Source organism: Trachurus trachurus (assembly GCF_905171665.1).
Source record: "Trachurus trachurus genome assembly, chromosome: 7".
In the NCBI taxonomy this organism is placed as follows: Eukaryota; Metazoa; Chordata; class Actinopteri; order Carangiformes; family Carangidae; genus Trachurus; species Trachurus trachurus.
In genome coordinates this window covers 33,943,515-33,966,535 of record NC_139901.1, presented here as the reverse complement: position 1 = coordinate 33,966,535, position 23,021 = coordinate 33,943,515, and the positions used below count along the sequence as shown (strand labels likewise).

Sequence of the window (23,021 nt, the reverse complement as noted above, 5' to 3'; positions counted from 1 at the left end):
AGACACCAAACCTTCCACTTTGATCCCTTTCTATATTCTGAAGGTTTTTACAGAGGGGATTGTTGATATATCATTCATAGCCTCATTTATACAACATTTTAGTACTAAAAATGTGACGAAATTAGATTTTTTTTAGGGCTGGTGACAGTATTTTCTCATTTACAGAGTGATAAAAAGAGATATCCACAATCCTCCTCTGGAAAAACTAAAGACTCTAATGTGTCAACTAAATAAAACAAGAATTTTGAAAGTAGCTTTATCCATTGTTCAGATTTCTGTTCTGGAAATGTATGAAAATTAGTGCATATTTAATTAGATATTGCCTCATTTACATATTTAAACATAAAAATTTGACAAAACTTTTAATACAAAAAATATTTGTCTTAAAGCAGATATCAGCTTCACGGCCGTTTCGGCTAATGCTGCGTTCAAGGCAGGCTTTTGAAACCGTAAGTTACAGCTTCAAGTCACAACTACAACTTGGTAGCGTTCCAGGTAACCCGTAGCTCGTGTTTTTACCATCCTGTTGTCTGTGAAAGTTCCCTATAACGGCCACTCGTAACTTCCGACCCGTGAACTCGTACCAGATCGAACTGGTACGACTTCACAGGAAGGAAAAACACAAAGTACGAGTTTCTTTGAACGCACCATGAGTTAGCAGCCCCCGCCCTTGTCAGGCATCAATTGGTCCTCGTGCTACGTCACCACATTCACGCGCATCCCTTGGCTGCACACACAGCCCTTCATGCCGTTCTCTCTCCTCATTGGATAACACTTGTATCCCACAAGGAAAATTTTCTCCTCGGGTTACAGCAGAGCAGAGTGACGGAGAGACTCGTGTTTAGGCTGAAATACTTCATGTAAGTGATTGCTGACGGAAAATAGGACTATTTAGGACTTATATTAACAAAAACATTCCACTGATATCTGCTTTAATGTGAGTGATAAACTTGGTAAGTTTCATGGTGATATCTGTTAGTTAAAATGTTTTTACCCTATTCACCTACAGTGTCTCCCCTTGATCAAACATGTAGGAAAACATTTCATTTCATTTCATAACCTTTATTTAAACTCGGAGATAAATTGAGAGTAACCTCATTTACAATATAGCCGAGATGAAACACAAAACACACAAGGACAGAAGACAAGACATTTGAAACATACAAAAACATAACAGAATACTAGAATTTAAGGTGACTAGGGTAAATTGAAACATAGTTAAAAGCACGAGCAGTTAGAGGTAAAATAAGATGTAGTTATGGCTTTAAATTGTCCCATTGATAAAAGTGAGGTAAGTTTCAAATGATTCTGCAGAGAGTTCCAGGTTGTAGGTGCAACAGTAAGAGAAGCTGCTCTTTCCAAGTTGGGTGTTAACAGAGGGAAGCTGCAGTGTGAGCCAGTCTTTTGAGCGTGTGCGATAGAGACCTGCATTGAAAGACACTAGTGAGTTAATATACGATGGTAAAAGACCAGTAAGAGCTTTAAAAATAAATAAAATCCAGTGTCGATCACGCCTGGTAGATAGTGAGGGCCAAACTTTGGAATACAGGTGTCAAGTGGATGTAAAGTTGTGGCTGATCCATGCCTGTATATGTCTCCATAAAACTGACATAAAAGTTGCTTCAAAAGCAACCTGAAGTGTAACAGCTGCAGATGTGAAAGCCAGATGTGTGTGTGTGTGTGTGCACTGTGCAGAGCTCACCGTGTGTCTCTCTGTGTGACTGGTTGTGTTGACAGGAAGCGGTGCGCTGTGGGGTCCACAGGACGGTGCACGCAGGAGAGGTGGGACCGCCGTCCGTGGTGCAGGAGGTGAGACGACGACGTGGAGTCGAGACATTCATGAAGAATCTGAGAAGTTTGTTGTTTTCACTTTGCAGCTCGGTGGAACATGTAACAGCTGCACAAAGACACACAACGCAGTCACACACTGATGATAATAATGAGCAGAGCAGAGCAGAGCGACCTCGGTGGCACCGGACCAACAAACACAACAACAGCAGGCCGACTGGGAGGGGCTTTAAAGGGACAGTCCAACATTTAGTCAGATCCTCCTCTCACCATAACCCCTACAGTCACAGCAGCAGGTTCATCTCCTTTAATTATCGGTGCATGTTGTTTTGAGATGGGCGGGGCAGAGACGTGAGCTGCTGAACACAATGGAGGTGATCTGACTAAATGTTGAACTGTCCCTTTAAAGAAATATCACAGATACGGCTTCACCATAAGAAAAGCACAACAATAAGGGGCCGTGTCCACCAGACGCGTCTTCAGCCTCTGGGCGTTTCACTCAGCTGTTAGTTACTATTACTTAGTTACTTTCCATTCAAACCCTATTGAGTCGGCGCTCAGAGCGCTCAGCGCCCTGGGCGGTAAAACGCCCTGGGCGCTTGCTTCTTTTTGTCGCGGCGCTCAGAGCGCTTCGAGTTGAAATCTGTTCAACTTTTAGAACAGCGCCGCGCTCGTCAATGTCACTTTTCCCCGCACTGACCAATCAGAATCAAGAAGGGGCGGGACATACGTTACCACAGCAACACAACCGGAGACGTGGCTCGGTTTATATCATGACCCACACTTGTATTGAAGGTAGGCCGACCTCAGGTCCATGTCAAAAGCTGCTGCTAATGCTGTTGTGTATTTCTGACACTCGTTGTAGTGTTTACATTAAACAAGGCCGGAACACTGAAGTGTCAGAGGACTCGTTTTGTAACCTAGCAACAGCTGCATTCTGACGAGGGAGAGAGAGAGCGCTAAGCGCTGGGAAAGCAGCGCTGAAAACGCGTCTGGTGGACACAGCCCCTAACTACACAAACACATGCAAACACTTAAATCCTAGATCCTGTAATTATTCTGTCCCGTCTGCATCAATCTCACGTCTCTACACTGTAAAAACTCAATATGTTACCAAGAATATTTGTCTCATTTCTAGTTCCAAAAATCTCATTCTACTTAAAATCAGACTCATCACATAAGAAGCAGCTTGTTTTTAGACACTTTTTACTTCTTTCAAGCAGATTTTCACTTGAAATAAGTAGAAAAATCTGATAGTGGAGCAAGTTTTTCTTTCTTATTACAAGCACAAAAATCTTGCTTTCACTGGCAGATTTTTCTACTTATTTCAAGTGAAAATGTGTTTGAAACAAGTGAAAATTTTCTAAAAACAAGTAAATTTCTTGGCGATGAGTCTTATTTTAAGTGGAAAGAGATTAGTTTTGACTAGAAATGAGACATTTTGACAAGAAATAAGACAAATATTCTTGGAAAGGTTTAGAGTTTTTGCAGTGCAGACTTTGTGGTCAGCGACGCCGCAGCAGTTTGTGACTGTGTCTCTAGAAATAACCTGCAGCAGATTCTGCCAACGTGCACCACATGGGAGAGTTGTTGTTGCTGTTGTTGTTGTTGTTGTGTGTTTTGGTTTAAACCCTGTACCATGTGGCCGGTGCTCTAGGCGGTAGAGGTGCTGAAGGCCGAGCGCGTCGGCCACGGCTACAGGACGCTGGAGGACCAGCAGCTGTACAGGAAGCTGCTGCAGCAGAACATGCACTTTGAGGTGAGGAACTCCACACGCAGCAGCAGACACCAACGTTTCACCAGAAAGCAGAAACACCATCGAGGTTCCTGACCTGGGAGTTTTATTATGGGTTTTTATTTAAATGGAAAACGCAAAAATGCAGAAATGAGTCGGTTACGTAACAAACCAAACGCTGCTCATCATGAAAACACAGAGAGGTCTGATCACCACAGACTGGAGAAAGAGTTTGATTACAGTTGTTCTCAGTTGGTTCGGCTCATTGCTTTGGTAAAACAGTGTTACAGTTCAACACCATAGATCACTGGTAAAAGCTCATCTCTCTCTCAAAACACTTCACACTGCAAAAACTCAAAATCTTACCAAGAATATTTGTCTTATTCCTTGTCAAAATAAATCTAATTCTATTTCACTTGAAATAAGTAGAAAAATCTGATAGTGGAGCAAGTTTTTCTTTCTTATTACAAGCACAAAAAACTTGCTTTCACTGGCAGACCAGATTTTTCTACTTATTTCAATTGAAAATTAGTTTGAAACAAGTGAAAATGATCTAAAAACAAGTTGATTTTTAGGTGATGAGTCTTATTTTAAGTGGAAAGAGATTAGTTTTGACTAGAAATGAGACATTTTGACAAGAAATAAGACAAATATTCTTGGAAAGATTTTGAGTTTTTGCAGTGCACTCATGTGTCAAAACTAAATTTCCTTCTCATACAAATATTCAGTTTACCCAGAATGCATCGTCACTTTATTTGGCGTCGTGTCACTGCAGGTCGACATGTTTAGATGTTTTGTCTCTATAGCAGAGAAGCATTGAAATGTCCCTCATGTCTCCTCTCAGTCTGAGCCCAGTGCTTCATAAAAAAAAATTTAATTATTATTTTTTGTCTAGCTAACAGAATACAATTGTGTATAAAGCTGAAAAAACAACAGGATTTTAGGGTAAGAGTAGCCTATAAGGTTTCACACCACACATTGCTCTCCTACTGTCAAGGAAAGGCAGCCATTTGTATTCACACGTAAAGTAACTTCCATTCATCAGAGAAAAAAGAAAATGTAAACAGCAGAATATACTGTAATATAAACATATGAACAGAAACAACGTAGCCTACAGTCTGTAAATAAATCTATGGTATTCATGGTTTTATGAACAGACTCTTGTGCATGTGATGACTGATAGAATGAAATGTTGCTGACATGTTTTAGAGAGAACAACCATCAGACTGAGAATCAACAGTTTAGATCAATAACATCTATTACAATTCTGTTGTGAACATTCACCGAGAGGTTTGGAGGTTTGTCTGTGTTTTGAGAAATGAGCCAAACCAACGGAGAAAAACTGTAATGCAGAGATCAGAGTGAGACAGTTGAACATGCACTGCAAAAACTAAAATTTTAATATCTTATCAAGAATATTTGTCTTATTTCTAGTCAAAACAAATCTCATTCTACTTCAAATAAGACTCATCACACAAAAAGTAGCTTGTTTTTAGACACTTTTTACTTCTTTCAAGCAGATTTTCACTTGGAATAAGTAGAAAAATCTGATAGTGGAGCAAGTTTTTCTTTCTTATTACAAGCACAAAAAACTGACTTTCACTGGCAGATTTTTCTACTTATTTCAATTGAAACAAGTGAAAATGATCTAAAAACAAGTTAATTTTTAGGTGATGAGTCTTATTTTAAGTGGAAAGAGATTAGTTTTGACTAGAAATGAGACATTTTGACAAGAAATAAGACAAATATTCTTGGAAAGATGTTGAGTTTTTGCAGTGATGTCACGGCGCCCCCTAGTGGAGCTGACGTGTCTCCCTCTGCTCTGGTTGCAGGTGTGTCCAGTCTCCAGTAAACTGACCGGTGCCTGTGACCCCGACTTCACCAAACATCCCGTCATCACGTGAGCTGCTTCTCCTCTAACACACACACCACACACAGCTCTGGAAAACATGAAGAGACCACTCCCAAAACGATCAGTGTCTCTAGTTTTACTATTTATAGCTATGTGTTTTATTTTTTTGTTTTATTCTATCAACTACCGACAACATTTCTCCCAAAATTGAAAAAAAAAAATTGTCATTTAGAGCTTTTATTGGCTGAAAATGACTAAACTAGTCTAAATAACAGAAATATCAAGTCTTTTCGGACCTTGATTAATAATAATAATAATGCAAAGAAAACATGTTCATATTTATTCCTAAACAACACAGCAAGAATATTTTAACTCAGGAAGAGTTTATAAACCAGTTTTTGTGGGATAATGTCGATGTTTAATCCCAGCAGTGGTTTTTATTTATGATCTTCCTATAAAACCAGATGTGGTTCAGGTGACGACCTCATCAGAGTCTCATTAAGGAGAATGAGTTGTGTTTGTGTTGGTGTTTAAAAAAGAAAAGAAAAGAAAAGACTGACTGTCATACATGTAGAGATGCTTTTAAGAAACATTTGTGAAAGTGCTCTCTTAATTTTTTCCAGAGCTGCACTGCAAAAACTTAAAATCTTTCCAAGAATATTTGTCTTATTTCTTGTCAAAATGTCTCATTTCTAGTCAAAACTAATCTCTTTCCACTTAAAATAAGACTCATCACATAAAAAGTAGCTTGTTTTAAGACACTTTTTACTTCTTTCAAGCAGATTTTCACTTGAAATGAGTAGAAAAATCTGCCAGTGAAAGCAGGTTTTTTGTGTTTGTAATAAGAAAGAAAAACTTGCTCCACTATCAGATTTTTCTACTTATTTCAAGTGAAAATCTGCTTGAAAGAAGTAAAAAGTGTCTAAAAACAAGCTGCTTTTTAATGTGATGAGTCTTATTTTAAGTAGAATGAGATTTGTTTTGACTAGAAATGAGACAAATATTTTTGCTAAGACTTGCAGTTTTTGCAGTGTAGAATAAAACAAGTTAAGAGCACTCGTTCCTGTTGTGCAGCTTCAGGAAGGACCAGGCCAACTACTCCCTGAACACGGACGACCCTCTGATCTTCAACTCCACGCTGCACCTGGACTACCAGACGGCGCAGCAGCACATGGGCTTCACCGAGGACGAGTTCAAGCGCCTGGTCAGATCACACACAGGGATTATTATGTAATGTAACACAGAGCAGAGAGAGACAGAGAGCTGCTGTGGTTAGAGAACACCGTGTGCATGGCAATGTGTCTGTGTGGCTCATTAACGCCGGAACAAAAGCTCAGATGAAAGAAAGAAAGAAAGAAAAACCCAGTGCGGCCGGCGCGCGGTGAAAACACCGTGGAGGTTTTTACAATCAGCTCCATCACAGGAAGATCTGAGCTGCACTGCAAAAACTCTACATCTTTCCAAGAAGATTTGTCTTGTTTCTTGTCAAAATGTCTCATTTCTAGTCAAAACTAATCTCTTTTCACTTAAAATAAGACTCATCACCTAAAAATTAACTTGTTTTTAGATCATTTTCACTTGTTTCAAACTAATTTTCACTTGAAATAAGTAGAAAAATCTGCCAGTGAAAGCAAGTTTTTTGTGCTTTCAAGTGAAAATCAGCTTGAAAGAAGTAAAAAAGTGTCTAAAAACAAGCTGCTTTTAATGTGATGAGTCTTATTTTAAGTAGAATGAGATGTGTTTTGACTAGAAATAAGACAAATATTCTTGGTAAGATGTTGAGTTTTTGCAGTGCAGTTTAGACGTTAAGCTCAAGATTCCTCTCGTGTCTGAGTTAGTTTAGTATTCAGACCAACCAGCTTCCACCATGATGGAGATTTCATGCACCAGATTATTTCTTTCATCCTTAAAGGGACAGTTCAACATTCAGTCAGCTCCTCCTCTCACCATAACCCCTATAGTCACAGCAGCAGGTTCATCACCTTTAATTATCTGCACATTCACCACGCTATGAGATAATACTCTGAACTACTTTCTCTTCTGAAATCCCTCCGCCCAGCAGCAGCCGTGTCTGGAATGTAGTTCCGGCTGCATTTCCCTCTACAACAACTCTGTGTGGTAACGTTGTGTTATTATCTCATAGCGTGGTGAATGTGCAGCTCACAACTTGTCCACCAGAGCGTTGTGGAGTTGTTGGATTGTGTATTTATGTTCACACACAGTAACAAAGTAAAGGTACACATCCTGCGTATAGTTCCTTTAAAGTGTTGGTAGCATTTTGTACAACGAAGTAGGAAGATAAACAATGTTTTGCAAATTAAATGAACTTTGAAAGGTGTCAGAGTTACAACATGGAGCTGAGACAGAAGCTGCACTGCAAAAACTCTAAATCTTTCCAAGAATATTTGTCTTATTTCTTGTCAAAATGTCTCATTTCTAGTCAAAACTAATCTCTTTCCACTTAAAATAAGACTCATCACCTAAAAATTAACTTGTTTTTAGATCATTTTCACTTGTTTCAAACTAATTTTCAGTAGAAAAATCTGCCAGTGAATGTGAAAGTTGTTTGTGTTTGTAATAAGAAAGAAAAACTTGCTCCACTATCAGATTTTTCTACTTATTTCAAGTGAAAATCTGCTTGAAAGAAGTAAAAAGTGTCTAAAAACAAGCTGCTTTTAATGTGATGAGTCTTATTTTAGGTAGAATGAGATTTGTTTTGACTAGAAATAAGACAAATATTCTTGGTAAGATGTTGAGTTTTTGCAGTGATGAAGCAGGTTTAGTTTTACACAGTGGACAGCCACCATGTTACAACACCAAACAGTGAGTTTATCACCTGAACTCTTCTCTTGTGTTTCCTGTAGAACATCAAGTCTGCAGAGTCGAGCTTCCTGCCGGAGCAGGAGAAGCAGGAGCTGCTGCTCCGCCTGTACGAGGCCTACGGGATGACCCACAGCACCGCCTTCTAACCCCACACCGAGGAGGAGGAGGAGGAGGAGGAGGAGGAGGAGGAGGAGGAGGAGGAGGAGGAGCGCTGCAAAAACTCAACATCTTACCAAGAATATCTGTCTTATTTCTAGTCAAAACAGATCTCTTTCTACTTAAAATAAGACTCATCACATTAAAAAGCAGCTTGTTTTTAGACACTTTTTACTTCTTTCAAGCAGATTTTCACTTGAAATAAGTAGAAAAATCTGATAGTGGAGCAAGTTTTTCTTTCTTATTACAAACACAAAACAACTTGCTTTCACTGGCAGATTTTTCTACTTATTTCAAGTGAAAATCTGCTTGAAACAAGTGAAAATGATCTAAAAACAAATTAATTGTTAGGTGATGAGTCTCATTTTAAGTGGAAAGAGATTAGTTTTGACTATAAATTAGACATTTTGACAAGAAATAAGACAAATATTCTTGGGAAAAATAAGTTTTTGCAGTGAGGAAGAGGAGGACAGGTGAACGAACCCAGGGACAAGACGCTCTCAACCCTTAATCTCGCCCACTGGACACGTGGGAATGTGTTTTTTACTCATTTGTAACCAGATACAAACCTATAGACGAACATAATATAATATAATATAATATAATATAATATATAAGCTGTTTATCACATGGCTGCAGCCTTCACCTCATATACAGCTCTGGAAACAATGAAGAGACCGCTTCACTTCAACATGTTGAGCTTCTCTGATTTTTACTATTTATAGGTTTGTGTTTGAGTAAAATTAACATTTTTATTTTATTCTATTAAGTAGGCTACTGACAACATTTCTCCCAAAACTGAAGTGATAATATTAGGTAACCCTTTAATTTACAGGTCGTAATGTCAAGAAATAGCCAAGAAATAACAGACGATTTCATAGGATCGTCATGTTTTCCATAAACACATGGTCTTCATGCTTTGATTTCTTTGAGAAAAGCCAGAATTTTTCTCCACCAAGTCGTTGTAATTGACCGTTATTTCTATTCTAGGCTATTTTGAGACATTACGACGCAATTAATTGTTATTTTTTGGCTATTTCTTGACATGTACATTAAAGGGTTACAGAAATATTGTCATTTTTAGAGCATTTATCGGCAGAAAAGTCTTTTCAGACCTCGAAAAATGCTCATATTCATTCCTAAACAACGCAACATGGATATTTTAACATAGGAGGAGTTTATAGATCAGATTTTGGTGGGATATTGTTAATAATGTTTAATCCCAGCAGTGGTTTTTATATTATTCCTATAAAATCTGAAAGAAAACTGGAAAGGAATGAGTCCCAAACACGTAGAGATGCTTTTTAAGAAACATTTGTGAAAGTGAACTCTTCATTTTTCCTGCAGTTGTATCTGTGCATCATCATGAGGGCTTCTACTTTGTCTAAGTTCTTACATATTTAGTTTACAGGAGGACGCGGTGGTGCGAGGAGTGACTTTCTCTTCTTTCTTTTTTTTTATATCTATATATCATAACTCTTCTTTGTTCATCTTGTGTTTACATCCTGTTGTCATGAAGCGGATCGGGAACCTTCAGGGAGGAAAAGGATGTGGAGACGGAGAAATGAAAACAGTTTCAGTTCACTGCAAAAACTCAACATCTTTCCAAGAATATTTGTCTTATTTCTTGTCAAAATGTCTTATTTCTAGTCAAAACTAAACTCTTTCCACTTTAAATAAGACTCATCACCTAAAAATTAACTTGTTTTTAGATCATTTTCACAATAGGTAGAAAAATCTGCCAGTGAAAGTAAGTTTTTTGTGCTTGTAATAAGAAAGAAAAACTTGCTCCACTATCAGATTTTTCTACTTATTTCAAGTGAAAATCTGCCTGAAAGAAGTAAAAAATGTTTAAAAACAAGCTGCTTTTAATGTAGAATGAGATTAGTTTTGACTAGAAATGACATTGTGACTTGAAATAAGACAAATATTCTTGGTAAGATGTTGAGTTTTGCCGTGTTCAGGCTGTGAACTTAAAACCTCTGGGAAAAAAATAACAAAACAAAACAAAATAAGGTTTTTACTGTGAATATCCATCGTCTGGTTGAAGGGAATCAGAGACTAAGTGCTTTCTGTGCTTTCTGCCCACAAGGTGCAAAAAAACAAAAACAAAACCCAACACAGCAACTTCAGGTTAAACAGCTGGAAACCAAAAGGTCTCGTCTTCTATCTGAACACCAGGTGGCGCCGTCCCGTCACGCAGCCTGTGGAGAAGCCTCATGTGGTTTTTACATTTGATAATTAATTATTCTCTCAATTCTTATGATGTGATGTATATATTTATTTACACATTTCGCACTTATGAAAAAACAAAACAAAAAAACTTTGACCTTTGACCATAAATAAAAAGTTGTTATAAAAATGTTTCTGTGTCTGGTCCGACTCATTAAGCACTTTATTAGGAGCAGCTGCAGCCAGCCAATCAGAGCGCAGCAGCAGCAGTGTAAGTGCAAGTGTACGTTTTTAACCTTTTAAAAACCAGCTTATTTTCTAGGCCTTTTTTCGAAAATTGCATATCCATAATAAAATGAGTATATCTCTGCAACCACAAGGTCTATTTAAAGACTTTTGGTGTCATAGTAAAGGGGGAAAGAATTGAGGAATTGCTGAGATGTGTAAATGTCAGTATATCTGTTACTGGTGAAGAGTAAATGAAGATGACACACAGAAAAAAATTAATAAAATTAATATTTGCCTAAAAAAAAATCATATTTTTGATGAGTGCCCTTTAGAATAATGCTAATGAAGCTCAAACTCTATAAAATCATTGTACAACATGTGAACATTATCTCTGCAGTGGTTGATTCTGATTAATTGAAGCAGGACAAAATTATTGAGATTTTACTACAAAATATTCAGGCGAACTTTCCAAAATGTCCATTTTTGGCCACAGCTTGGAACCACCTGCTACTATAAACCATTGTTTAATCTTTAGTTTCACACAATTTGCATAAACTAACTGAAAAAGAATTAACCAGGACTAAATAAGAATTGCATTCCTAAGTGACATTACCATAGTTTTTAACTACAGTTTCTATTTATTGTACTTATTTATTTTTATTTATCTTAGTGGGCTGGCACGGGACCTGTTTTTAACATGTGTTGTATGACAATAAAGAGACCTTTGACCTTTGACCTTGGTAAAGCAAAGAAGCTAATCTGAATCAAATATGAAGAGTGAAGGGGGAGATGTCACTTTGCTCTGCAGCGACACACAACCGGCTGCAGAGGTTTCACTCTGACAACAAACAGCAGCTCTGGACAGAAACACAGCGAGAGGATCAGAGCAGCACGACAACATCTGGTCAGACTCGACCTGAGGCTCACACTCATCTGGGAGGAGCTGAAAATCATTTTTTCAGGACATTTTCAGCTGCTACAGTTGAACCTTATTTTGTACATTTAACCAGTTTGTTTCTGTTTCTTCCTCTCAACCCCAGAAGTCTGCTTTAAAGATGTTCAGTCTGAGGCTCTAACTCATCTAATCTTTTACATGCTTATGACAAATGTATAATAAAACAACACAAACATGTAGTTTTAGTGTTAAACCAGACCTCTCTAGCTCTGAGCTGCTCCTCCATCGTCTGTCCCTCAGCAGCTCCAACACTAGAAACACTCAGCGACTCAGAGTGGAGAAAATAAATCCTCAGTGGGTCTGAAGAAGTCAGACTGAGCTCTGGGAGCGGATCATTTTCCAGGACATTTGACTTTTTTTTCTCTTAATTTTCCCTGTGTTTTTCATGACTTGAATATTGTCCAACTGTTTTCCTGGTGGTTCTCCTGCAACTCCACACTGCAAAAACTCAAAATCTTTCCAAGAATATTTGTCTTATTTCTTGTCAAAATGTCTCATTTCTAGTCAAAACTAATCTCTTTCCACTTAAAATAAGACTCATCACCTAAAAATGAACTTGTTTTTAGATCATTTTCACTTGTTTCAAACACATTTTCACTTGAAATAAGTAGAAAAATCTGCCAGTGAAAGCAAGTTTTTTGTGTTTGTAATAAGAAAGAAAAACTTGCTCCACTGTCAGATTATTATTCTACTTATTTCAAGTGAAAATCTGCTTGAAAGAAGTAAAAAGTGTCTAAAAACAAGCACATTTTTATGTGATGAGTCTTATTTTAAGTAGAATGAGATTTGTTTTGACTAGAAATAAGACAAATATCCTTGGTAAGATTTAGAGTTTTTGCAGTGCAGTCTCCAGACCTGGACCCAGTAGAACAGAAAAACCCTCTGGGATGTCGTTGAGGAGGAAACTTTGCAGCAGAAACGATGCACAGTGGTGTAAACATGCAGCAGAGCTGAAGCTGCTCTGGGATCAGTCTGGTGACATAAAGAGGTGAATAATCTGCAGAGGAAGCTTCAGCTACAGTAAAGGGCCACGCTGCAGTTTTTCTCCGTGATGTGAAGTCTGGGACACGAGATGCAGGTGGAGATGTAAACAGCCTCGTCCTCCTAATGTTCACAAACCGCTGCAGCTGCTGAGCTCAGTCATCTGCTGCTCCGACACGGACGCACTGCACTGCAAAAACTAGAATATTTGTCTTATTTCTTGTCAAAATGTCTCATTTCTAGTCAAAACTAAACTCTTTACACTTAAAATAAGACTCATCACCTAAAAATGAACTTGTTTTTAGATCATTTTCACTTGTTTCAAACTAATTTTCACTTGAAATAAGTAGAAAAATCTGCCAGTGAAAGCAAGTTTTTTATCCTTGTAATAAGAAAGAAAAACTTGCTCAAATTTCAAGTGAAAATCTGCTTGAAAGAAGTAAAAAGTGTCTAAAAACAAGCTGCTTTTTAATGTGATGAGTTTTATTTTAAGCAGAATGAGATTTGTTTTGACTAGAAATAAGACAAATATTCTTGGTAAGATTTTGAGTTTTTGCAGTGTACCTTTACAGCTGCTGTGTGTGTGTCTGTGTGTGTGTGTGTGTGTGTGTGTGTGTCAACATAAAAGCCCCCAGAGTGTTACAGTAATTCATAAGTATTTTATTACACAAAGAAAATTGCTATCACAAAGTTATCACTGAACATTTAGCAATAAATATGAATGAAGTCGGAACACGACGACGGTATAATGACGACTATGTTACCGGAAGAAAAGAAAAAAGGTGGTGGTGGGTGGTGGGGGGGACAAGAGGGTCACAAACACACAAACACACACACACACACATATAGAAATAAAGAAAATGACAGACAGATGGTTGTTATGGATACGCTGCTCCTCCTCCTCCTCCTCCGTTCAGCTCAGTCCAGAGTCTCTGTGCTTTCTGTGTCTGCTCAGGGAATATAAACCACTAATGAAGCGTTAAGCAGCTCGGTCTCTCTCGGCCAATAGGAAGGCTCAGTCTCTCTCTCGGCCAATAGGAAGGCTCAGTCTCTCTCGGCCAATAGGAAGGCTCGGAGAGGAGCGGAGTGTCCTCGTGTCCACGTTGTCCCGTCTTCTCCATGTCTCTACTCCACTTTCACCTGCTTCTACTCTTCCTCTTCTCCTCCTCTTCTCCTCCTTGGCCCCGCCCCCTTCTTCCTTGGCCCCGCCCCCTTCCTCCTCCTCCTCTCCTGATTGGTTGAGGAGTTTAGGACGGGCCTCCTCCTCCCTCTTGGCCGGCGGCGCCGTCGGCCTCGGGCGCTGGGGAAGCCGCCGCCGCGTCGCCTTCTGCAGGACGACAACATTCATTTGGTTTTTATTTAGCACAGAGTTACAACAGAGCATCAGGGCCACACGACACATAAAAACATCACAAACTTCGAGACTTTATTCAGGACTTTATTCTCGTAGGAAATGTATGACTTTATGCTCATAAATTTACGACTTTATTCTTGTAAATTTACGACTTTTTTCTTGTAGGAAATGTACGACTTTATTCTCGTAAATTTACGACTTTTTTCTCTTAGGAAATGTACGACTTTATTCTCGTAAAATTTACGACTTTATTCTCGTAATGTTATGACTTTTTTCTCGTAGGAAATGTACGACTTTATTCTCGTAAATTTACGACTTTTTTCTCGTAGGAAATGTACGACTTTATTCTCGGAAATTTACGAGTTTATGCTCATAAATTTACGAGTTTATTCTTGTAAATTTACGACTTTTTTCTCGGAGGAAACGTACGACTTTGTGCTCGTAAATGTACGACTTTTTTTCAGGGGAAATGTACGACTTTTTTCTCGTAAGAAATGTACGACTTTATGCTCATAAATTTACGACTTTATTCTTGTAAATTTACGACTTTTTTCTCGGAGGAAATGTACGACTTTATTCTCATAAATTTACGACTTTATTCTTGTAAATTTACGACTTTATTCTTGTAAATTTACGACTTTATTCTCATAAATGTACGACTTTATTCTCGAAGTCTGTGTTTTGTCTTGTTTTGTTTTCTCACTGTGGCCCTAACACTCCGTCGTACATAGTCAAGGTTTTACAATGACCATAAAATAAAAAAAATAAAGAAACATTACACCAGGGCTGCAACTAACGATTGTTTTCATTATCGATTAATCTGTCGATTATTTAAACGTTTAATCGATTAGTTGTTTGGTCAATAAAACATCAATCAGTGTTTCTCAAACCACCAGACGACGACGTCCTCTAATGTCTTGTTTTGTCCACAAACCAAAGAGAGACTCAGTTTATTGTCATAAAGTAACAAAGAAACCAGAAATATTCACATTGAAGAAGCTGGAATCAGAGAATCTGGACTTTTTTTTTTAATTAAAAAACTTAAAAAACTACTCAAACTGATTATTAGGTTATTGTTCAATTAATCAAGTATTTGTTGCGGCTCTACATTATACACAGCAGACATGAGCGGACAAAGCATGGACAGGAAAACAAGCTTCCATACAAGGCAGATGCTTCACATAACTAGATATTCACTTCTTGATTACACCGGACGCGTTTCACAGACTTTTTAAAAACCGATGGAGAGAGTTAGAGAAAGTTGGGAAGAAGTGAATTCCACTTCATCTTGTAGGAAATCTTGCTTCTGGATTATTGAGGCCAGAGCTGATGACACATTATGAAACTGTTGGTTTGTAGAAAATAAACTGAGTGTTTTGTTTAAAGCAGAAGTCAGTGATCCGGTGGTTTTGTCTAACTTCCTGTCAGCAGATGGAGTTAGCAGTCCCCGCCCTCGTCCCTACGTCGCCACATTCAGGCGCATCCCTTGGCTGCACACACAGAGAGGACTGCCCCTTTATGCCGTTCTCTCTCCTCATTGGATAAAGGTTGTAGGATACAAGGAAAGTTTTCTCCTGGGCTCAGAGCAGAGCAGAGTGACTGACAGACCCGTGTTTCAGACCAAACACTCTATAGAAGTGATTGCTGTCGGAAGATACAACTATTTAAGACTTAGATTAACACAAACATTCACCTTATTTCTGCTTTAACTAAGTGTTGAAAAAAGTTTTTTTTTTAATTCTACAAAAAAGTAGTAAGATTAAAAAAATAAAAATAAAAAAATTCTAGAAAAAGTGGTAAAATTTCTAAAAAAAAAAAAAAAAGTTTACAAAATATGGGAAAAAAAGTGGTAAAAAAAAAACTTTTTTTTTAATCTACAAAAAAGTGGTAAGATTAAGACAAAAAAAAGGTAAAATTCTAGAAAAAGTGGTAACATTTCAATAAAAACCCTCTCAAGGACCAAACACCCCATAATATTCACTTCACAATCATATACCCCGTTCCCACTGGTGAAAAAACCCGTTTCAACCCGCTAACAATCGGCTTTTGGTGGCGGTGGGAAAGGCATAAACAAATGGAGCAATTCAGATACTAAACGTATGAACCAGAGGTAAAGTCTGGGGAACAATGAGCTGCTCTACATCTGCTCTCAAGCTCTTTGATAGACGTGAATAATGAGAATCCTGAGGAAGGAACTGCAGCTTCCTGTTGCAGCGGCAGCGTGAGAAGAGTCTGAGGTTTCCCACCAGAACAGGAATTCCTCCATCCAGCGTTGTGGTTGTAGATCACAAGCAGCTCAGTCGTATGTTTCATGCTGCATTCACCTGAAATTGGGCGGACGGCAGACGGACGACAGCCGCTGCACGTAACGGCATAAACAAGCCTCTATGTAAACAAGTGGTCCGTCAGCACGAGGCAAAACAATACACGTGAAAATATGTTGTCATGGCGATGTGGTATTGTTTTTACCGTCTTTCTCTGGACTTCTGTGACTAAAATGACATCTGGTTTGTTACACTGCAAAAACTCAACATCTTACCAAGAACATTTGTCTAATTTCTAGTCAAAAATGTCATTTTGAGTCAAAACAAATCTCATTCTACCTAAAATAAGACTCATCACATAAAAAGTAGCTTGTTTTTAGACACTTTTTACTTCTTTCAAGCAGATTTTCACTTGAAATAAGTAGAAAAATCTGATAGTGGAGCAAGTTTTTCTTTCTTATTACAAACACAAAAAACCTGCTTTCACTGGCAGATTTTTCTACTTATTTCAAGTGAAAATTAGTTTGAAACAAGTGAAAATGATCTAAAAAAAAGTTGATTTTTAGGTGATGAGTCTTATTTTAAGTGGAAAGAGATTAGTTTTGACTAGAAATGAGACATTTTGACAAGAAATAAGACAAATATTCTTGGAAAGATGATATGAATGATATGAACGGCTCATTCAGAGCTGAAAGGAACACTTCACTTTGTTGATGGAGGGATTACTGGTTAATGAAAAACAGACTTAAGAACCAAATAATCCATTTTTTATGAATAGATAACAGGAGAAGTTACACAATGTCCCTTTAAGTCCAGTAGTAGTAGACACTGAACTGGTCTAAACCGGCGTCAGACACACTGTAATCCATTACATTACATTGAGCCTCTTCATAATCTGCCATGAATTCTGGGTAAATTCAGACAGTTTTAATCAATTAGCCTCATCATCATCAAACTGCTCAGCTCCTCTCAGTCAGCTGATCAGGTTTCTCTCTCTGGAGGAAGTTCAACCACATCACGAGTTTCAGGATCGTTTCACATCATCAACAAAAACATTTCAAACATTAACAATAAAATCGTTTCTATCCACTTTTACAGACTTGCTATTCTCTGATGTCATCCTATGATCTGTTTTATCTCAGTTTTACTCAGATGCTCTTTGTTTTACATTACATTTTCTTTGGTTTTAACTCTTTTATCCCATCCTTTCTCATCTTACTGTATCTGATTGTATTTGCTTTTATCATGTATACCCCCCCCCCCTTTTTTTTTTTTATTTTATTTATTCTTAACTGCATCATGCTCTCTTTGTAATAAGAAAGAAAAACTTGCTCCACTATCAGATTTTTCTACTTATTTCAAGTGAAAAATTCTTGAAAGAAGTAAAAAGTGTCTAAAAACAAGCTGCTTTTTAATGTGATGAGTCTTATTTTAAGTAGAATGAGATTTATTTGGACTAGAAATGACATTTTTACTAGAAATAAGACAAATTTTATTGGTAAGATTTTTAGTTTTTGCAGTGTGAGTCCTCCTGGTCTCAATGTGTTGTTTGCTGGGTGGTCCAACTCTTATGGTTTTATGGCATTTGTGTAAAATAAAGTTGTTATTATGATATAGTTTCAGTTGTTGGTGCTGCTTTCATGTGGAGGCGGCAACGTGAGACTGAGTTCTGAGTGAAACTGCTGCAGAATCACAGAAGGAGGACAAATGTCGCAATGTTCAACAGAATATTTTTTGCTGAGGTCGACTTCTGTGTCTGTGACGAGTCAGCAGCTTTCATGGATCTGTTGTCATGAACACACGAGTCTGAGTCCTGAGTTCAGCTGCTGAAATAAGTTCAGTTAATAATTTAAACCTCTTTTTTAAAATATTTTGGGGGTTAATGGGTGAATAAGTCCTGAGAGTAGAGGACGTGGTGGAGGATAAAAGCTAAAATAATCCACTTTAACTCCTTCACCTGACTGGACATCAGCTCTGGAGGTTCAGCGATGAGTCACAGCCTGAAACATTAACAGGCTTCAACTTTATAAACTGTTGTGAACTGTTTAAGTTCAACAGTTTGACAGCTGCACACACAAATATGTTTATATCTTATCTCCCTGTGCGGTATTTCACAATAAAAGCCCAATTGAGAAATAATTGGGGACTGTCCACTGAAACGGGCTCATAACTTGACAAGAAACTAATAATAATAATAATTTGACAAGTGTGAGGACTGGAGGGAACAACATTGCATGGTTTTTATTTACAAAGCCTTACTTGAAAGAGTTTGTAATTTACACTCGTTCACAGAATTCCTTGGTTTTACAAACTCCCAGTATCAGGACAGAATTGGGGAAGACTTCCTTTCAGTTTTATGCCCCTCAAAGTGGACTAACCTACAAAGCTGTCTGAAACTGGATCACCTCATTTCTTTAGATAGCTTCACAAACTAACTATCAACTGTTCTACAGCCTGTACAGTATGTAGTTGTTGATTATGATTTGTATAATATATAACTGTGTGTTTTTGTAATCAGGGCGTCATTGAAAAAGAGAACTCGCTCTCATTGACCTTCCCTGAGTAAATAAAGGTGAAATGAAATGAAAACAGGAAGTGTTGAGTTTGTTTGAGTTTGTAGTAACAGCGTAATAAACCATCAAAATGTGGCTTCTTATTAAAATACCAATTAGCTTAGCTTTAGTAAAACTGATAAATGTCTGTAAAGTCACTCAATAAAATGATATTCTATGGTTTTTTGAACCTCTTGCAATTACACCAAGTTCCACCGAGGGCCGCTGGTTCAGAAACACTGAGGTTTACAGGTAAATCCCATAGACTGTAAACAGAACGGCCGTAGCACCGTGACGTCACATATTGGTTTGGGGGAGTCTGTTTTGTGCCGCTACTACGGGGATTTGAACTGCGCCATCTTGGATTTTAGGTGGAGTCTACTCATAGATATATATACTGACTAGATGCCGCGTTCCTAGGCAGCTCTGTTGAGTGGAATACGTCAACGCGGCGGCCATCTTGGTCAGGGGGAAGCCGTGTCTACTTCCTGCACTAGTCAACAGAGGCAGACGTCTATCAACCATTAACATCACCATAACTCACTGAATATTCAACCGATTTTCAAGCCGTTTGGTTTATTATAAATGTCAGACACATATTTATGATACAACAACAAAAAAAATGTGAAATTTTTTTATATATATTTTTCTTAAATGTATTAAACATACACTTACATGCATTTTTTTTTTTTTTTTTTTTTTTTCACCTTTTAATCAATTAGCCTCATCATCATCAAACCGACCTGGACAAATGAGAATATGCACCGGCTTACTTACATGCATAAATACACTGAAATGTGTTCTACAAGGGTCCGATCGGGTCTGACTGCTGGTCAGACGTATATTATGTCTATGGTCAGAACCCCTGACCAAGATGGCGGCGCTATTGACGTATGCTGAGAAGCAGAAGGCATCTAGTCAGTATCAGTCAGAGAACTGCAGCTTTTTGAACGTGGAAGTGGTCTTCACTTGGAGAAGTACAACTCCCCCCTCGGTGAACCCTCACCTGCAGCCTTCAGGTCCATCTGTTCCAGGTCTTTGGTGAGTTGACTGGTGCTGGCCCCCGCCGCCCCCCCTGCCCCCGCTGCCCCCTCCTCCCCGCCGATGTCCGGCACCGCGTTCCTGCGGCCGGTGCGATCACAGTTGATGAAGTCCGAGTACGACGTCTCCACGTCCATCATCTGTCCATGACCAGCGCTCGCATTAGACCTGTCACAGAGAGAGAGAGATGATAGATAGATGAGTTTATTTGTCCTTTCCGTTTCGTACAGAGCGGCCTCGAGAAGTGCAACTTACATACATTTACATACATTCTCACATTTCATACACCACAATTACATAGAGACATAAGAACATAAAACATAAGACACAAGACCCCGCACCCCACAATTACATGTGCATTCCCCCTGGTGCAGGGGGAGGGGCCAGTCAATCAACCAATCAATCAATCTACCAACCACCTGCTGTCTGTTTCCACCTCAACAGTCTGAGGAGGAGGAGAGGAAGGTCTCACTGCGTCCTGAGCCGTTCCACATGACACAAGAATATCACAGTGGCATCATGATCATGCAAAAGTTGACATCATTAAAAAAAAAGCCACATGAGAAGTCATTGCACATCTGTAAAGGAGTTCATCTTTGGAATCATCTTGAATTAAAAACCTGTAGCTCAATCTACAAATTAAAAAAAAAGTCCAACAAAACAAAATCCAACATTACTGACTGTAGGCTACATCATGACAGAACTGCCATGGAGAACTGGGGAGTCGAGCTTCTCTGTTCTTAGTCTTCTCTTTTGTTTTGCAAATATAAACCATAATATGAATTCTGTCTGGTTTTGTCTTGTTTTGGTTTTGTGGTTTTTGCTCTTTATCTTCATCTTGTCGATGCATATCTTGATGTACAAAGGGAAAGCACAATAAGACATGGCTTTACACCTTTTGGTCCATGTTTTACTGACCAATCAATGCATTATGGCATTAGACTCAATGTTGCCCCCCCCCCCCCCCCCAAACATGGAAAAGATGGAAATAAATAAATAAAGGGAAGGTGTCATCTGTAACGTTATGTCTTTAGGAGATCATCATTAACGACAGAGTGGGGAGGATGAAAAGGAGAAGGAAGGAGTTAATAATTGTGGTTTCTATTCCTGCACAGCGATTGATGCCACCAGCGATAGGCCTATTTGTGCTAATTGGTCGTCCTAAAAAAACAAAAAGCTGCTTCTCAGACTCAGCTGCTCTCGCCTGCAGCCAGACCCTCTATCTATCTATTACTATTGTTATTAATATTATGGTCTATCTGTGGGTCTCAGAGGAACTGACACAGCAAGGACCTAAAACCAGAAGGAAGGAGGTCCTGGACTGATCGATACGCGAAAGACCGGAGAGTTTTTAAAGCAGCTTTCACCGGTTCAAAGGGACGAGCAGCCGAGGTGAAGCCAGAACAACACAGACCCAGAATAAAATAAAAAAATAAAAAGCCCAGTGGAGCTCCCATTTGCCATCCATTCCTCCGGTTTCCTGTTCTCAGTCCATATTTAACTAGGTCATGGATCGTGCTGCCAGCCACTAAAACACTACACAGCTGGTGAGTCCTCGGAGACCGGGACAGAACAGAAGACTGCTCCAGAAAGACCGAGCAGGAGAAAGGACAGAGCAGAGGAGAAGAGAGGAGAGTTTAGAGACGTAAAAAGACACCGAGCCGTCCTGTAAATGTCGTCTCACACACACACACATCCTTGTAAATCTATCTTTGTGAGGACATGTCATTGACATAATGTATTCCCTAGCCCCTTACCCTAACCTTAACCATCCAAAACAAATGCCTAAACTTAACCATTACTCTAAACCTAATTTAAACCTAATTATAACCTAACGTCTTAACCCTCAAACAGCCCTTGGAAAAAGTGAGGACCGGCCAAAATGTCCTCACTTCTAAAAAATGTCCTCAGTAGCATGTACACACACACACACACACACACACACACACACACACACACACACACACACACACACACACACACACACACACACACACACACACACACACACACACACACACACACACACACACACACACACACACACACACACACACACACACACACACACACACACACACACACACACACACACACACAGAGTGCTGAACAGTATGACAGGACTTCAGCCTCGGCCTCCTCCTCTAATAAAGCGTGTAACACTACAACAACCGTGACAGAGCAGCTGAGCAGCTCAGCTAGGAATCTTTAAGGAAAGCCGGGGATCAGAGTCTCGGGGGGAAACGAGGGGGAAGAGGAATAAAAAAAATAAAAAAAGAAGGAGCTGGCAGCCTCGGCTCGGAGCTCGGAGCTCGGCTTGGAGCCAGCCTGTTCCCAACACACTTTCACTCACATTCTTTCAGTCTGATTCAGAAAGGTCCAGCGATTGTTTTCCCTCCATGTGCTCACACTGTTCCTGGGTCAGAGGTCACCAGAGGTCACGAGCTGCAGACGTAGGCGACGTTCCACTGTTTGGGAAACGGGGAATTTTTGCAGTGAAGGGCAACGTGTGAGCCCACGTAGCCTCACAACTACCTCAGGAAATGTCACCGATACCCCCGGGGCAAAGGCAGATAAAACAAACAGACACACACAATGTTGTAGAAGGTTTTGCAGCAGAAACGACATGCAGGACCTTCAAGGATCACAACCCGGTCAACGAGCCACTGGAAACCCCCGGGACATGTTCCTAATGCAAATATGTAGGCCTAGATAGCCTACTACAATGGCATAAATAGACAGAATTGCCTTGTTGTTTACAACTACTTCCGGGTAGAAAACCAGCACGTAATTTGAATGAGATCAGTAGTAACAAACAGGAGTTTAGCTATAGGCCTCGATATCAGCCATTTGTCCAGGGAGCAGCCTGGTCAGATGGCTGATACACTGCAAAAACTCAACATCTTTCCAAGAATATCTGTCTTATTTCTTGTCAAATGTCTCATTTCTAGTCAAAACTAATCTCTTTCCACTTAAATTTACTTGTTTTTAGATCATTTTCACTTGTTTCAAACTAATTTTCACTTGAAATAAGTAGAAAAATCTGCCAGTGAAAGCAGGTTTTTTGTGCTCGTAATAAGAAAGAAAAACTTGCTCCACTATCAGAGTTTTCTACTTATT

The 23,021-nt window shown here is 39.0% G+C and overlaps 2 protein-coding genes across 3 annotated transcripts in view; one reads left to right on the top strand and one right to left on the bottom strand.

The window, feature by feature from the left end:
• Window positions 1–8,377, top strand: part of ada (adenosine deaminase) — a 35,397-nt gene extending 27,020 nt beyond the window's left edge. Inside the window, exons 7-11 of the mRNA XM_083975353.1 lie at window positions 1,738–1,809; window positions 3,446–3,547; window positions 5,356–5,423; window positions 6,450–6,579; window positions 8,240–8,377. Of these exons, the coding sequence (XP_083831479.1) occupies window positions 1,738–1,809; window positions 3,446–3,547; window positions 5,356–5,423; window positions 6,450–6,579; window positions 8,240–8,344 (477 nt within the window). The 3' untranslated portion in view covers window positions 8,345–8,377. The remainder of the gene's footprint in view (window positions 1–1,737; window positions 1,810–3,445; window positions 3,548–5,355; window positions 5,424–6,449; window positions 6,580–8,239) is intronic.
• Window positions 8,378–13,334: 4,957 nt separating this feature from the next.
• pkig (protein kinase (cAMP-dependent, catalytic) inhibitor gamma) overlaps window positions 13,335–23,021 on the bottom strand; it is a 40,554-nt gene continuing 30,867 nt past the window's right edge. For both annotated transcript variants that reach the window (XM_083975392.1, XM_083975393.1), the window contains exons 2-3: window positions 19,867–20,069; window positions 13,335–14,017 (exon numbers count right to left, since the gene is read on the bottom strand). In XM_083975392.1, coding sequence (XP_083831518.1) covers window positions 13,938–14,017; window positions 19,867–20,041 — 255 coding nt within the window. In that variant the 5' untranslated portion in view covers window positions 20,042–20,069 and the 3' untranslated portion in view covers window positions 13,335–13,937. The remainder of the gene's footprint in view (window positions 14,018–19,866; window positions 20,070–23,021) is intronic.